This window comes from Nycticebus coucang, chromosome 14, assembly GCF_027406575.1.
Source record: "Nycticebus coucang isolate mNycCou1 chromosome 14, mNycCou1.pri, whole genome shotgun sequence".
Lineage (NCBI taxonomy): Eukaryota > Metazoa > Chordata > Mammalia > Primates > Lorisidae > Nycticebus > Nycticebus coucang.
This window is the reverse complement of record NC_069793.1, coordinates 79,762,511-79,780,240: the sequence shown is the minus strand read 5'-3', so window position 1 is coordinate 79,780,240 and position 17,730 is coordinate 79,762,511. Positions and strand designations below refer to the sequence as shown.

The 17,730-nt window shown below is 35.5% G+C and overlaps 1 protein-coding gene across 5 annotated transcripts in view; it reads left to right on the top strand.

The window, feature by feature from the left end:
- DLG2 (discs large MAGUK scaffold protein 2) overlaps window positions 1-17,730 on the top strand; it is a 2,435,891-nt gene that overhangs the window by 757,991 nt on the left and 1,660,170 nt on the right. The window contains exon 1 of one of the 5 annotated variants that reach the window (XM_053560233.1): window positions 4,107-4,451. The exons of the other annotated variants lie outside the window; for them this stretch is intronic. Coding sequence (XP_053416208.1) covers window positions 4,410-4,451 — 42 coding nt within the window. The 5' untranslated portion in view covers window positions 4,107-4,409. Of the gene's footprint in view, window positions 1-4,106; window positions 4,452-17,730 lie in introns of those variants that run through there. 5 annotated transcript variants of the gene reach the window in all.

Below are 17,730 nucleotides of genomic sequence, written 5' to 3'. Positions count from 1 at the left end.
CTAACAAAGTTATCCATCTACCTATAAGAAAGAACTATATAATCCAATCTCCTCATTTTACAGATAAGGAAAATGATGTCTAACAATATGATATGTCCATATTAGAGATTATTGCTATTATTATGTTTTTAATAAATTATAGTTGTATAATGTTTTCATATTTAATTTCTTTTATAAACCCAGGATATATTTTTTAAAGTGTTACATGTTTGTAGTTAAAATAAAAAAATACAAACCAAATAGATGTAGATAGGTTTAACAGCGTTGGCCATTGTTACACTGGTCAATTTTCACCTTATATATTTAGTTCTAAACTCAGTATATAAGGTGATAATTGACTAACATTGACTAACTCAGTATATAAGGTGAAAATTGACCAGCGTTGTTTACTTGAGAGCCACTTTTTCATTTGAGAACCAAATACAATAGTTAGCTTATATTTAGGGTCCATGCTTTAAGAAAAAATATATACACACTAAAATTATTAGCATTATAGGAAGATGTTCACACCATAAGAGGTACTAAGAACTAAAATCAACTCAGAAGTGAGTAAATTGGTAGATTCCTATTCCTGTTATTTTCTATCGTCATACTTCTCTGACCTTTGTTTGTGGAATAAATGATAGGCATATCCCCTCACAGAGGATTTCATCTTTATTTCCATCATTTACTGACAGGATAGTTAAATAAATAGTTTACTGTGAGAGATTCTCCTGTAGTATACAAAGGTAGAAAATGAAAAATGAAATGTAATGTATTTCCCTCTCTAAGCCAATGGTAAACACTGTTAAAATTTTACACATACACATACACCTACCTATTAATCTTAAATTTTTTTCTTATTTTTATGCTTTTCCTTAACTATAAAGATAAACATTTTTAATGTAACTTGTGATCTTTTTTTGTGAATGGCCACTTTATGTCCTTTGACTACTGTATTATTCAGTTTTATATTTTCTTTTAGTGATTTATGAAAGTTATTTGTATATTAAGAAAATTTTATATCACCTGTGTTACATATAATTTCCAAGTTTGTCATTTATTATTGTATTATGCAGTCACGATTGTCTATTTTTTCTTGCCTGGCTTTAAGTTTCTTTACTTTGGTTTTATATAGAACAATCCATATTTTCTTCTAATATATTTATAGTTTCAATTTTTATACTGAAATCATTAATCCTTCTACACTTTATTTTGATGGCAGGGTTCATCTTTAGTTCTCTCAATGGACATTGTGAGTTAAATAATATCCCCATTTTATAAATGATAAAAGAAATGATCTGAGTTGGGGGTAATTTTCTAGGATACTTACTTGTAGTCTTGAAGACATACTCTACTGCGTCCAGAAATATGTAGCCTGTTTTAATTTTCTTCTACAGTAGCAAATGACATTCTTGTTGCAGATAGACTTCCCTGTTGAAGTCTTTGCCTAAAAATAGGAAATACTCTTTAATGGGACATTGTCATTGTAGTTTTTTTTTTATTTTATTTTTTTATTAAATCATAACTGTATACATTGATATGATCATGGGGCATCATACACTCGCTTCATAAACCATTTGACACATTTTTATCACAGTGGTTAACATAGCCTTTCTGGCGTTATCTCAGTTACTGTGCCAAAACATTTATATTCTACATTTACCAAGTTTCGCAAATACCCCTGTAAAATGCACCACAGGTGTGATCCCACCGATCCCCCTCCCTCTAACCACCCCCCCTTCCCACTTCCCCCTATTGTTAAGTTGTAGCTAGGTTATAGCTTTCATGTGAGAGTCCCAAATTAGTTTCATAGTAGGGCTGTGTACATTGGGTACTTTTTCTTCCATTCTTGGGATACTTTACTAAGAAGAATATGTTCCAGCTCCATCCATGTAAACATGAAAGAGGTAAAGTCTCCATCTTTCTTTAAGGGTCATTGTAGTTAACGCCTCATTTTCTGCATTTATAAAATGAGAAGAGTAAGTCAGTTATCCTAATACATGTAAAAAAATTAGGCAGTAAATCTACAAGTATAGCCCATGTCTATGTGGGATTCTGTGAGACAGATAACTGTAATTGGGAGTTTTTAATGAGTTTTTAAGACAAGGAACCCCTTTTTAAAGAATGTATACACTTTAAAACTGAATCTGAAGCCCTATCCGAAGTCCTCCTCCCTGACTGCCTTAATTGGGAAACCTACTTGTATTTTTTCACTTGTAACTTTATTTTTGTTTAATTCTTGTCTGTAAACTACTCTGACATTTGTAACATTTTCTAGTTCTTCTTTTAGGTCTTTCTCTCCTGGGCCATTCAAATACCCTGGAGACTATTAAAAAACAATGCTAATAATAATGATAAAAGATATAAATTTTCTTTCTCTTACTTCAAATGGAAAAAAATATATATTTAGTAGTACTTATTCACAGGTTGAAGAAAAATGGTTTTAAAAAAATCTTCTGAATCCCTAGTGAAGGAAGATACTTTTAAATCCTCCCATTTTCCATAACATTCAGTTGCTATGTTTGGGTTCATTTATTAGGAAGAGCTGCAGGAAATATGACCTGCTATAACCTCTGGAGGGGGGAAGTGTTATTAACTGAAAAGCTTGGTTCTGTATTTAAAGTCATTAATAAAAGTTATGGAATGAGGAGAGCTGAGTATCCATGTCAGTTTTTAATGTACTGGAAGTTACTGGTTGTGTTGCAAGTGCTTGCAATTTGTAAATTACCTAGGCTCATATGACAGACGGAACTGGGAATCAAAATAAGTGGCTGCCTTCTCTTACGTTACTAAAGAATCTCCAGCTTAAGATTGCCTTTTTCCTTCCTAAAAAAAAAAGCACAAACAATGACAGCCCAAAATAGCTATTTAGTCAGAACTGATGACACTTTCTGAATGCTTGTCATTAAGAGAGAAATAGAAAATCTTGCTTTTCATCTTCATTTAATTTCTTTTACTTAAATATCTTGATTCCTCCTGAAGCTGCCTCACCCCGTTGCCCAGGAGAAATGCCCAGTGACTCTGACAGTGCTTTAGCATGACTGCAGGCTCCAGAGGGGAGGTGGCTTATGCAAAACATATTAAAGAAAAATCCTAAAAGTCACTGCAGCTTTTTCTGGTGAGTTATGCTGATCTTCCTCATTGCTGTATGCTGATGGGGAACGTCGTGGCAAAGGCATAACCACTCTTTTTCCTCCCACTATTTTTGCTGCAGTAAGAACTGTTCATTTCTGCTTACATTTTCCCAGATAGCTTTAGAATTCTAGCCGAGCATTAGGGCTTCCTAAGGCTGGAAATAAGAGTTTAGAACCCTAAATTGGACTTTATCCTTTTGATGAGTAAAAATTGAGTTAATTTGCAGCATCTAATGCATGGCAGAAATGACAACAGACAGTAGGATCTGAAGATGTTGTTGAATGAGGTTATTTTTTTCCTTTATGGATTTATAAGGACAGAAGCTTTTATTTTTCTCTCTCCCTCTCTCCCTTCCAGAGGAAGCTGAATATTTTACATTCAGCAGCAGTAGCTACTGAATCTAAGGTTATGTTATCCCCTGGAATCTTCTGTCTTCATTCCATTCCCATCTTCTATTACTGATTGTCATTTGCCAATAAATCATAGTTTTTAGTTTTGGGATATTAGACACATTGTTTTATTAGAGAGCTTAGCAACTTTAGATATCCCTGGGAGACGTAACGGATATCACAGGGCAGGAAGATGGTACTTCTCAGCCCCGTAACTGCAGATCACCCCAGGGGAAGCCAGCTTACATTTTAGGGGACTTTATGTGACAGTGATTGTTAGTTCTGGTCCTATTCCACACGGAGAAGCAGAATGAGACATGTTTGCAGTGATTTGTAGTATTTGCCAAACAGGGTGCTGCATCAGAACAGCCTGAAATATAGTGCAAAGCTCATATTAAACCTCCAAAGGGAAAAGGGTTTCCTCTTCATTTATAGTCTGCCGGATGCAATCTCATTGTAAAGTATTTAATAGGAGAACATCAGGGCTCTCCAGAAATATAAGTAACTCATTGGTTAAATTTCAATTCTTCACCTTTCTCCCCCTCCTTCCTGGGTGAGCTCATTCCCCCTCCCTTTTTTTTTTTTTTTTTTTTTTTTTTAAATCCAGTGATTTAAAATGCTAGAAGGAAAAGGAACTGAGGTCTTAACTTTCAGATGCTGAATTCTCATCTAATTGAGATTACTGGGCACAATGCTATATATAGCCAATGAAGAGATTTTGAGCTCTCACTCAGTGCCTTCAAGACATGTCGTTTTGTAGTCAGAGACAACAGAGATCAATGCATTTTCAAACTGACAGAGAGAACGGATGCTCCTTAGTAACACATGCCCAGGATCGTGTGTGTGGGGCTTGCGCTGTGCTGAGAAGCTGAATACCGGTCCATATGCTCCTTATTTACTGCAATGTTCTTTGCATGTTACTGTGCACTCCGGACTAACGTGAAGGTAAGAGGAGACGAGCCAGCAACTGGGCACAATGTACATGTTAAACCAGCTGCAGAAAATGTCTACCTTATGTAGCTTCAGGACTTTTCCGATTGCTGGCTGAGCAGGCAGATTATTACAGGTGGTTGCAAAGGCTTTGTTTTATTGTTGCCATGCAGCCTCGCTGGCGGAGCATGTTGGAACGCTGTTGGGAAGTGACCTTCAGGTTTAACTGTTTGTAATTCAGGTTGACGCTTCTACTTGGGGGTGGAGGGGAAAAGGAAAAGAGAAAAATTATTTAGGTAGGCCAGACCACGAAATCAGAGAAGGTAAAAAGCGAAAGCATGCTTTAAATTAGGATTTAGTCTTTCTTTTAAAAGTGCTGTGAGCTGCCTCTATACCTGCAGTTTAATTGTTCAAGAACCTGATAGTGTGGGGTTAAATGTAGTGACTGTAACGGAGTTAGTATGTGATCTGGGAGAAATCTAACAACCCGGTACATGTAAACAAATGATTATCATTGAGAATTGGTGATATTGATCATACAAATCCTGGGCTCTGAGTGGGCTGGTGGCTTCAGCTGCGTGGGCGCTGCTGTCCCGGTGCTGTTACCCTTCTAACATGTACTTGCTGTAGCTAATGAGCCTCTGAAGTTGAGCCTAAGTTTCAGAGATTTACGCCTTGCCACGAACAGGTCGTTATTATTGGGATGGTTTTCTGACACTATATTCATTCAGCACTGAGCCAGACAGATAGATCAGCTGTGGAATTCCAGTTGCATAATTTAATTGAATTACATCCTCAGTTAACATTTTGAGCTTGAATTTCTTATTGAAGTCCAAGAGGAAAGTGATTGCCTTTGAGAAAAGTGATTTTAAAAGACAGTTAAGATTTAAAATAGGAATCTTGACGTCAATATAAAGTATTTCCCCCTTTTATTTTACTGGGGGAGTGTTTAATGTGTTTGGGTACTAAAGTTTCATTTTCTATGTTTACAAGTTTTATTAAACAAGTTTTATTAAAAAACTTCCTGTTGCTTGCTCTTTTGTGAGCCTTCTTTTTTTGTATTTGAATTTCAAACAGGTAGTATTTATGTTTTGATGACCAATTCTCTTCTAACTGAAACCTGGAAGCATTCTGTGAATCAATAGAGTTTACTTCTTTTAAAATTAATTTCAGTAGTCCATTTTCAGCTAGGCATATGATGAAGATAGTAAACAAAATGAAAAGAAACATTTTAAACATGGAGAGTGTGCCCACATATCAGTTTGGATTTCTCCATCCCTACCTCTTATTTCAAATTATGGAGATGACACGCATTATTTTGAAAGATCAGTAAATTGTAAATGTTTTTCTTGGTCATCTTTTTCGAAGGAGAAAAGTACTTTCTTCAGAGGAAGCTCTATAAATAATTTGGATTAATAAATTATTCTATTTCTTAACTATTAATAACAATAGTTTTGATATTTCACTATTGTATTCAAAACTGCAGGAAAACCTAAGTCCAAAGTTCCTTTGATGTAGGCTTTGGGAACTCTATTTACACTCTGAACTGCTAACAATTGTCATTATGAATTTAGCTTAAAATTTTTCTCATTTCAATTCATAAGCAAAGGAATGAAAAGGCTTTGATCAATAGTATCTTATCTAAATTCAGATGACTTTTTGATAATAAATTGCTAGTACTTTGACTAATCTGTATTGAGATATACATACTTCTGATACATCGATCAACAGAAGCTCAAGTCATTTGCACTGCCACCTACAACATATATAACTTTGATTTGAATGGATTAATTTAAATTAAACATGCCTATGTGCATTTAATAATCAGTTCTTGAACTTTCTTGCATAATTTATAATTTTTAAGAGTTACCTTGTCCTTCTGAGACAGCATGGTTTACAAAAGAGTTTTCAGTTCATTGTGGTATGATATTTCTTTACCAATTAGGTGCAATTCAAGTCTCACCCAACATTTTTAATTTTAATTTTTGCTTTTATTTTGTGCTATATTTTTATAGTGTTTGATTTTATTTTCTTGGTGCCAGAATTGCTTATTTGCCTGAGTCCGATACAATCTCTCTTGTGGGATCCAGTTTCTTACGTTTGCCATGATTTAACATGATTATTGTTACAGTGACCCAAAACTTTTAGGTGGTTGAAATTCAAAGGATAGAAACATTTCTTATCTAATTTTTATTTTTTTATTCACAGTATAGACCAGTAATGTCACATTCTTTTACTCTAGAATGATTGTTTTGTTAAATGGATCTTTATTAAATGTTACAAACAAAAGGATTTTTTGAGAGTGGTATGTTTTGATATACTCTATATGTTTTTATGTAACAGTCAAGGCATTAAATCCAGACCAATAGTGTTCACACACACAAATATATATATTTATAGAAAACATGGGCAGTGCCTATAGCTCAGTGGGTAGGGCACCGGCCCCATATACTGAGGGTGGCAGGTTCAAACCCTGCCCTGGCCAAAACGCAACAAAAAAATAGCCGGGCGTTATGGTGGGCGCCTGTAGTCCCAGCTACTCTGGAGGCTGAGGCAAAAAAATCGCCTAAGCCCAGGAGTCAGAGGTTGCTGTGAGCCGTGTGATGCCACGGTACTCTATGCAGGGCGATAAAGTGAGACTCTGTCTCTACAAAAAAAAAAAAGAAAAAAGAAAGAAAGAGAACAGTATAATTATGGGTCATAATTTGTCTCTTCATCTTATTGTAATTTTTGGAATGACATCTATGATTTATGCACTAAACTGGAGTCTTGGATACTAAGATCAATGGAAAATAATCCTTGTCTTTAGGAACCTTCCAGTCTAAGAAAAGATGCAGACATATAAACAAATAAGTGATTTGAAGTATTATAGAACCCATAATCGATGTTTATTCAGGACATTATTATAAGAGAAAAGAAACAAACAATAAAACAAAACAAACAAGGAAACACAGGCCAGTTTCACCTTGACTGATCAAAAGGTGAGGTCACTTCTGAGTTTAATCTTGACAACTACATGGAGTTTTGCCAAGCAGCTTGGAAAACATGCTAGGTAAAGGGACTGACAATAGCATGGAGCTAAGAAACAAAACACTTCAAAGCGCTGCAAATAGTTTGGGATGGATGAAACATGGGATCTTGAGAGGCTGAACAGCGAACTCATAGGGTAAAACAGAAATGGGAGCCAATGTTGTGATAGTTGACTGAGCCATCATCACAATCTAACTTTTTGGAAATTGTGCTACTTTGCCACCTAGATTTTAGAAAGAGAGCTTTTCAATGGAAGGAAAGGAAATGGACACTTCTAATCAATGAATATTATTTATGTTTTATGTTTTCATATGACCTTTAAATTGCTTGAGTTTGGTAAAGATTCCTAGCATATTGGTATGTCCTGGCTTACTTTTTGGTTTTTGGTTGTTTTTTTTGGTTTGTTTTATTTTTTCCCTAGAGATAGGGTGTTGATCTTTTAGGTTAGAGTACAGTGATGTGATTATACTCACTGTGGCCTTAAATTCCTGGGCTCAGGCTATTCTCTTACCTCAGCTTCCAAGCATCTAGTACTATAGGCATTTACCACCATGCCCAACTAATTTTTTTTTTTTTTTTGGAGATAGGGTCTTACTGTGTTGCCCAGCCTGGTCTTAAACTCCTGGCCTCAAGTGATCTTCCTACCTCAGCTTCCCAAAGTGCTACGATTACTAGCATTAGCTACCATACACAGCCAGGCTTTTATTTTAACTTTTTATAGAACATGATTAGAACAATTTAATTTACATCTACTCTACCAAAAGAAACAAGTGATCATTATGTATACATATACTTCCACTTCTGTCTGATATTGCCTATGTTGTATGAAAAATATCTCTTTGCTGAGAAAAAATGTAGGAAGTGTATTGCATCAGACATCCATATCATTTTGGCTATAGATATGTTTGAAAATAATGACTAAATAACTTCATGTCCTCATCTTACCAATTCCTTCCTTTCATTGCTACTATAAATATTCCTAAATGCACATTTACAAACCCACAACCCTTGAAATATGAAGTATGAGGTCAGAAAACCCAGTTAGAAAGAGAAGAGGTGACCAGTTATTCTGTTCCATGATATGTTCAAAGTAGGGTCTGTTGAGCCTTGACTCACCACTTTTTACAGTACATCATGCTGTCCATCCCTAGATTCAAGAATTTTTGAATCATTTGTTGTTAAAATTCACTGAAAGTAAATGCAAGAAGTTTTTCAAAAAATACAGGGTGTCCCAAAAGTCATCATAGATAGGAAAAATGGGAAATTATTGCTAAATGTGCCTTTATTTACAAAGTATTTACAAAATATTCTTCATGCGTTGTCCACCTCTTTGTGAAATTTTGTCAAGAATATTTGATAAATTTAGGTACATGTACATTAGGTACATTTAGCCACAATTTCCCATTTTCCCTGTATATGGCAACTTTGGGGACACCCTTCCGGTAACAGAGCAAAATGGTTTTAAAGCATGGCTTTGGGGATTCCAAAAAGAACTACATTTGGATTTGTCTTCCCCATTTACTGCATAGCTTGAGAAAAATTTTAACCTATCTGAAGTTCAGATTTTTTTTTTTTTTTTATTGTTGGGGATTCATTGAGGGTACAATAAGCCAGTTACACTGATTACAATTGTTAGGTAAAGTCCCTCTTGCAATCATGTCTTGCCCCCATAAAGTGGTGGGGCCTTAGTGTGTGTCACACTTTGAAGTTCAGATTTTTAATCTGTAAAAAGCTGTTAGCTATTATAAGAATTATGTTAGATAAACTTGTAAACACTGTAAAAAGAGCTCTTAGAATATAGTAAGATTCAGTTTAACTAATAACTCATCAGTGATATCAAAATTGACAAAGGCCACCAAATAGCAGCAACGTTTCTGAGTTGCCTTCAGTAAGAATTATGTTAAAAAATTCTAGTAATGGGGCCCAATTAAAAAATACCTATAATTAATGAGAAACATATTTAGGTATAATATACTCTGTGCCCTCATTGTGACGATGACAGCCACTTATGCATATATACTAACATGTTAACTCCATGGAAACTGAAATTTTAGTGGGTTTTTTTTCACCTTTATATTATTGGAACAAAGAAAAATGCCCAGTACACAGTAGGTACTCAATAGCTATTTGTTAAATGAGTGCATTAACTGAATCTCAGATTTCTTTTTTTTTTTTTTTTGTGGTTTTTTTTTTTTTTGGCCGGGGCTGGGTTTGAACCCGCCACCTCCGGCATATGGGACTGGCGCCCTACTCCTTGAGCCACAGGTGCCACCCAATCTCAGATTTCTTGATTGACTTTCTCAGCTTCTTCTCAGATTATTTATCTCAATTCTCATTAAATTTTTAGAGAGAAAAAAAGAAAAGAAATTCTTAGACTTTGGAGTCATATAGCCTTAGGTTTGAATAGTATTGGATTTGGCAATCATAAACCGCTTGTACACAGTCACATCTCTTTTAGATCTGTGCTGCTAGGTTGTAGAGCTAGAAGGTTGGAGAGAATCAATAAAACAATTTATTGAATGCCTAAGCACTCTAGAATTCAGACATTCATCATGCTCATTTCCACTGGGTTTTTTTTTTCAGTGACATTGCTTTTTCAAACACTCCTCCCCCACTTTTCTGACCCTGGCATTTTGCTAGAATTGTTGGGAATCCCCTTTCTACACGACCAGGCTGGTCTAAATTCTGTCCTTCCTTTAAGAAATAGTACATGGTGTCTGTCTTGTCTTGCAAGGAGTGGAATCCAGCCAACCTAACTCCCTTCTTCATCCCTTCTTTGATGTAGTGAGTACTGTTTCTCCACTATTCATGATAATATATCTTATATAGCCTTACATCATTACTTAAATTAGTCTCTTTCATGGCTAGCTAATTTTGCTCATGTTTGGGTATTGCCCCAAACCCAACTAGATTTTAAACATTTTGAAGAAAGGAATTATATGCTATTTTCTCTAATTTTTTTCTCATAGCTTACATGTGTTTCAGGAATTCAAAATATGATTGATATACTAATTTAAAGGGAGATATTCAGAAATTTTATCTCCTTATGCTGCTGACACCTATTTTTTGCTAGATCCTATGATGAATACCACATATTGACACTTTTGATAAACACAAGTCTGTTGTAGGCATGGCTTGGAATTATGAACCAAAATGAGGAGGACAATTTGAATAACAACTATGGCTTGTTGTTACAAGAAGTTGTCCCTCTTAGGGATCCAGTTGAGTACTTATTCCTTTCAGGATGCCAATAATGTGTCCGGCCCTTACTGGACTCCCTATGTTATGGTCTCTAAATGTTTGTGATCCTATTCAGCATTTTGGGTTTATAATATCTAGGCTTACTTGATATATGGGAGTAAAAACTTATGATAAAAGGAATTCGTAAAGAATAAAACAGCACACTGAATGATAGCAATAATAGTGACCATTTGCCACACTTTTAGTATGAACCATGGACTACACCAATTATTTGCATATACTCCCTTAAAACACTTCCCAGCAACCTATGATGTAAGCATTATTGTGGATGAACAAATTATGGGCTATAGTTTATAAAAAAATGTTATAACTATTAAGCACCCGTAAAGCCAGTTTTTAAACCAGTTCCGTTCCATGGTAAACTCTTTTAATAACTTTCCTAAATAGATAATATGTATACAGATATGTGAACTATAATAATTAGTATCTCTCAGATATCACAAATCTTTTTTGAAAGCAAAATAAGGTTAGGAATTAAGTAAACAATAAAATTATATCTGCCTTACATACGACCTTACTGTTCCTTCTCTTGGCTTCTTTGTAATAAATGATGGCCAGAGTCAGGGCTGAGACTTTCTTCTCTATTCTGTATTCATCATTCATCAAATAATTTTAAAAAGCACCAAATAATTAATAAGCCTTTATTATGGGTCAGGCACTGAACTAGGTGTCATAAATAAAAGCTAGAAGAAGATAGACAATAATCCTTCCCTCCTAGAACTTATACACTGGTGAAGCAGGTGAACAATAAATTAGAGAATTAAGTGAAACAGAGTATAGTGGTGAGTGCTCAGAAGAAAAAACATGGAAGGAAATTGGAAGTATGTGTTTGGGAATGTGTTGTGTTATAGTTTTAGATAAGGCGGTTAGTGAGCATCTCACTAGGAAGATGACTTTTGAGTAAAGACCTAAAGGATGCAGAGGGACTAACTGCCCTGGAAAAGGTCATGGGAGATGCAAGTGCAGAGGCTGTGGGTGGACGCCTGCCTGGCATGCTAAGGAACGCATAAAAAGCCAGTGTGGCTAGGAAGAGAAAGGTCCAGAGAATGTGAAAGTGAAAAGATCACGTGAGGCTTTGTAAGTTAAGCTTCTGTCAATGAGTTGAGAAGTCAGCGGGGTTTTCAGCAGAAGAGTTCCATGATTTAGTTAATGTTTAGAGTGGATCATTCAGGCTGCACTGTCGAAAGGAACTTTAAGGGAACAATGCAGGAGCAGGGATCCCAGCAGCAACCCAGGGAGAGATGGTAATCATTTGGATTAGGTTGGTTCCAGGGGGACTGCAGACAAATTGTCAGATTCTGTCTTAAATTATAATATTGGATGTCTATCTTCTTTGTCTTTTCCTTCCTTGATATTGAGCTCTTCTCAAATGTATGGTGCTGGTTTTCAGTTCTTCTGTATCTGATCAGTATTAATTAGAGAAAAATGGTTTGATAATTGATTACCATTGCTTTTACTGGTGTTTAATCCTCTACATTTTTGAAAGATAGATTATCCAAGACTAAAGTCATACATATATATTTAAGGGTTCTTTTTGGCCTCAGATATTTTTCTTTATAAAATCATAACTGTGTACATTAATGCACTTATGGGGTACAATGTGATGATTTGATATATAATATGGAATACTTGCATCAAACTGGTTAACACAAACATCACCTCACTTATTTGTTGTCGTAAGACATTTATATTCTACTCTTAATAGTTTTGAAATGTACCACTGCATGGAGGCCGTTAGGTGAGGTCCCACCAAATACCCTCCATTCTCCTGGCCTCCCTCCTCCCCTCCCCTCCCCTCTCCCTCTTCTTCCCTCCTTCTTTCTGGACTATAGTTGTATTTTATCATTCTTATGAATGTGTAGGTTATTATATGTTGATTTCATTCTTGAGTACATTGGATCCTTTTTCTTCCATTCTTGAGATACTTTATTAAGAAAAACATGTTCCAGCTCCATCCAGGTAAACATAAAAGATGTAAAGTCTCCATCTTTTTATGGCTGCATAGTATTCCATGTTATACATATATCACAATTTGTTAATCCATTCATGGGTCAGAGCTTTTTTGAAGACACTGTCACTCTGTCACCCTAGGTAGAGTATGGTAGCATTACCATAGCTCACTGCAACCTCAAACTCCTGGGTTCATGTGATCTGCCTGCCTCAGCCTCATAAGTAGCTGGGACTACAGGTTCATGTAATGGTACCCAGATAATTTTTAGATTTTTTTTTTATATAAATGGGGTCTTGCTCTTGCTCAGTCTTGTCTTGAACTCCTGACCTCAAGCAATCCTTCTGCCTTGGTCTCCCAGAGTGCTATTACGGGTATGAGCCACTATGCCCAACCTGCCTCAGACTTTCTGATTCCCAGGACACACCTCCCTAGTTCTTAACTGAGTCTACTATATGCTACTTGAGGGCAAGAACCATATCTTATATGTATTTATATCCCCATTGCCTTCTTCATGGCAAATGATGAATAAATATTTGCTAATTAAGTGACTGAATGAATGGATACTAGCCACTCAAATAGGAGGACATGTTATATAGAGTGCCTGTTTGGACTGGGTCAAATGAGAACAGAGACACAACAAAGGAAGAGGATTCTGCATCCAACAGTGTCTTCTAATGGAAAGTTAATGCCTCTCTTAGGAAAGTATTTCTCCAACATTAGAATCTCTAGGAATGCAGACTGGGAATCTGGAAATGACCCTAGGTGGTTCTTAACAAAAGACATATTTGGGAGATTTTTGAGTTTGTTGAGAAAGTGCTGTGTTTATAATTGTCTAAGTAACATATAGATCCAAATACAAATTGTATTATCATCTCAATAAATACAGAATCAACACCCTATCATGATAAAAAACCCTCAACAAACTAGGCATAGAAAGAACATCAAGATTTTATAATACATCAAACTATTTATGACAAACCACAACCAACATCATACTGAAAGATTGAAAGCATTCCTTCTAAGAACTGGAACAAGAAAAGGGGGCCCACTGTCAGCACTTCTATTCTGCATAGTACTGGAAGTCCTCACCAGAGAAATCAGTCAAGAGGAAGAAAGAAAGGCTATCCAAATCAGAAAAGAGGCCAAAGGAACCAAGGTAATGCCTTTCTTTAGAATGAAAGTTAGGTGAATAGTAGGAGACTAATTTGAGCCCTTTTGTATTTATTTCTTATCTTTTAGAGGTGTTCCTAAATATAGATTTTTTTTAATTAATTTATTTTTTTTATTGTTGGAGATTCATTGAGGGTACAATAAGCCAGGTTACACTGATTGCAATTGTTAGGTAAAGTCCCTCTTGCAATCATGTCTTGCCCCCATAAAGTGTGACACACACCGAGGCCCCACCCCCCTCCCTCCTTCCCTCTAGATTTTTTAAAAGATGTACATACATTTATTTACTTTAAAAGTGTTTGGCTAGATTATTTACTTAAAGTTGTACTTAGGATTGGAAGAGGATACTGAAGCAATGGGACATACAGTGAGCCTGGAAGGGAGCGAGTAAGGGAGATTTCTGAGTGAATCAGGAATCTGGGAGTCACTGAAAGAGCCCTTGCATTTGTGTTAGACGTTTAGCTGATTAATTCATAAGCTGAACTCCTTCAGACTCATTAGGAAAAGTAAACTAATGAATCAATTTTAAATGGGTCAGTACACATTATATTTCTCATCTGTTCTTAAAATTATGAAAGTAATATGTGCTCATTATAGTAATTATAGAAGTACAGAAAAGGACCAAAATTTTGTACTTCTTTTTAGCTTTTCTACTCATGTATGAAAACTCTATATTTTTTTCATTTTCACCTATGTGTGTATGTATATGAATGTGTGTGTATGTATCAGCTCAAGGTGTAATATTTACAGTTTTTTTTTGTCATACTATATCATAAGAACATTCTCATGTCCTTAATAATTATTCATAGGCATCTTTTAAAATGCTGTATAGTAAGGTAGCTTTTTCTTATTGAAAAGTAAATAAAAATAGGTAGGCAGGACTAAAAGCATTGTTTTTCTTAGACTATTACTTTTTAGCAGAAGATAGAAAGCTTTCAAGTGTAACCTTGGAATAGCTTTGAAATGAGATGTAGTTTAGAAAAAAATATATGGTGAGTCTGAGTTTTAAAAGGATCATTGCCACTGTGCTTCAAATAGGGGGAAAAAAATGTATCCTTAAAGCAAATAAGTTTCTTTAGCCAGTCCCCAAACAACGTCTCTTCACTCAGCCCAGACAAATAATGGCTTTGAGCTGTGTTTTTTATTATTCTTTCAAGCAAAAGCCAACTAGACAATTTCCTTATTATCACTCTTCTGCTAGGCACTTAGAGTAGAAATGTTGAAATCATTTTTACACTCTAGACCAGGCGTCCTCAAACTGCGGCCCATGGGCCACATGAAGTGGTGTGAATTGTATTTGTTCCTGTTTGTTTTTTACTTCAGAATAAGATATGTACAGTGTGCATAGGAATTTGTTCATAGTTGTTTTTTTTTAAACTATGGTCTGGCCCTCCAATGGTCTGAGGGACAGTGAACTGGCCTCCTGTTTAAAAAGTTTGAGGACGCCTGCTCTAGACCCTGAGGAAATCTAATCAATTTGCGAATCCTGTGGCATCTACCCTCAATGACTTCTCTCACCTCGTCTCTTTCCACCTTTCTTTCCTTCCGTGGAGGCGCTCATTTGCTCTTTCTCTGTTGCACAGGAACATTCTTCCCTATTCTTCCTGTTTCCTCTCCTAATTTATCCTCCTCCTGGTGGCACCAGACATTTTTCTTAAGTGTGGATAAGAGCTAGCTTTTCATTTTCCTGCTCAGGAGCTTTCTGTGTTTCTCACTGCATCAAAATTCTTCATCATCTGGATGGCCTCAGCCACCTTTCCATCATTACCTTCTGTCCCTCTGCCACTTCCGTGCAACGCACAGCCATGCTTCCCATCCACTGCTCACAGCACAGAAGGGAGGTGGAAAATTGAATGTTTTGTTAGATACCTGTGCTTGAAATCATCATCTCTACTTACAAAGTAGTCTGCAATACTTCTAGATGAATAAATCCATTTTTTTCTGATGCTTAATTGCTTAGATGGTATAATTGAGAATATCTATCTCGTATCATGAGCATGGCTTTAGGCAAAGCCTCAGAGATATGCAGGATCCATTCAGAAGCTATTAAAATAAGAAAGCCAATGAAATACTAATTGAACCAGCGAACATTAGATTTAAAATTGGTGGTCATTGTGGATTTGCTAGTGTAGCTGGAGATTCTCTAGGGTATACCTTGAATCTCCGGAACAAAGACTAGAAAGCAACTCCTTTGTAAAATCTTTTGACTAGGAAACAATGTTTAGTCTTCTAGCTGCGAAAGTGAGAAAAATAAACCTCGATGTCTGTAGTTATTTGTCTCTTAGCCAAGACCTCTGCTACTACCTTAATCAGCAGAACATGAAACCCCCAAATTGCTGGGGAAACCAATCATAAAATGTACATAATTGTTTCTTTGGTGGGTAGAGGTCTTTAATCCTGAAAAGATTTAGATTAATTACAGAACAATGGATGAAATTAAAACCTTTTATTAATATTTTTATTTTGTAATAATTTTAAACATTTTGTAAAGTACACATTATATCTGGGTTTTTTAAAGAGAATTTGCCAGATTAGTCAACAAGTTGACTGTAGGATATCAAGGAATTAATGTTAAGATAAAAGATATAAAGAATCTTACTATTATAAATTGTACTGAAACATGTAAGAAAGCTTAAGACGCCTCATATTTTGTTTCACTTATTAGATGTAAAATAATGATTTAAATACTTGGGAGTATTTTTATTCAGAGAAAGTACTTAAAAAATTAATATATTAAATTCATAAATAAGGGTTAAAATGTTTAAGGAGAATTTAACTCATAAAGCTCTCTTTAATGGTGATTATAAAAATCTTGCTAAATTCTGGGTGGCGCCTGTGGCTCAGTGAGTAGGGCGCTGGCCCCATATGCAGAGGGTGGTGGGTTCAAACCCGGCCCCTGCCAAACTGCAACAAAAAATAGCTGGGCGTTGTGGCGGGCGCCTGTAGTCCCAGCTACTGGGAGGCTGAGGCAAGAGAATCTCCTAAGCCCAAGAGCTGAAGGTTGCTGTGAGCTGATGCCATGGCATTCAACGGAGGGAAATGGAATGAAACTCTGTCTCTAAAAAAAAAAAAAAAAAATCTTGCTAAATTCACAAGTAGATCAGTACAGTACAATTATAAATTGAACTTAAAAGTTAGGTAAAATCTAAGCTTTTGAATTTATAACTTTAAAAACTAAATATTAAATGTGCAAACCAAAAGAACTTTATATGTGTTTGGAACAATACATTGCCCCTCAGACGTTTATTATGAAGCATAAATGAGGTAATACATGTGGAATTACTTTGCAAATTCTAAAACATGGTAGAAACTATTAGTATTTTTCCTTCTAATTGCTTTTGCTTAATTGGTCACTTTTGTATGGAGAAATATTTACCTCTCCTCTTCTCTACGTGGTAACTGTCTGGTCCATTCAGACCCTGCCAGGTAATTTCTCCTCTCTGAGGGAACTTGTCTGTTTTCCACCCTTTATTACTTTGTATTTATAGTGTAACCCTTGCTACACTTCCCATTGCCAGTATTATTTATTACTTTGTATTTATTAACACTTGCCGTACTTCCCATCACCAGATAATTCACATAGGAAAGAAACACAGAGAAACATCATGTGGAATACTTGCACATGTTGATGTTTCTCTGTGTTTCTTTCCTATGTGAATTATCTATCTTTGTGAGCACATTTTTTAAAAAGTAAATATTAATTGAGTCTCTGTGATGTGCTAAACACTGTGTTCTGTACAAGGGACAGAGTTGTTAAGAAATAGTATCTATGTCTATATATAGTAAGTAATGAATTATTGAATTTGGTTTAATTTGAAATTAAAACTCATTCTGTCTAAAGAAAATTCTATAATAAAATTTTTAGAAAAGCAATTAACTAGT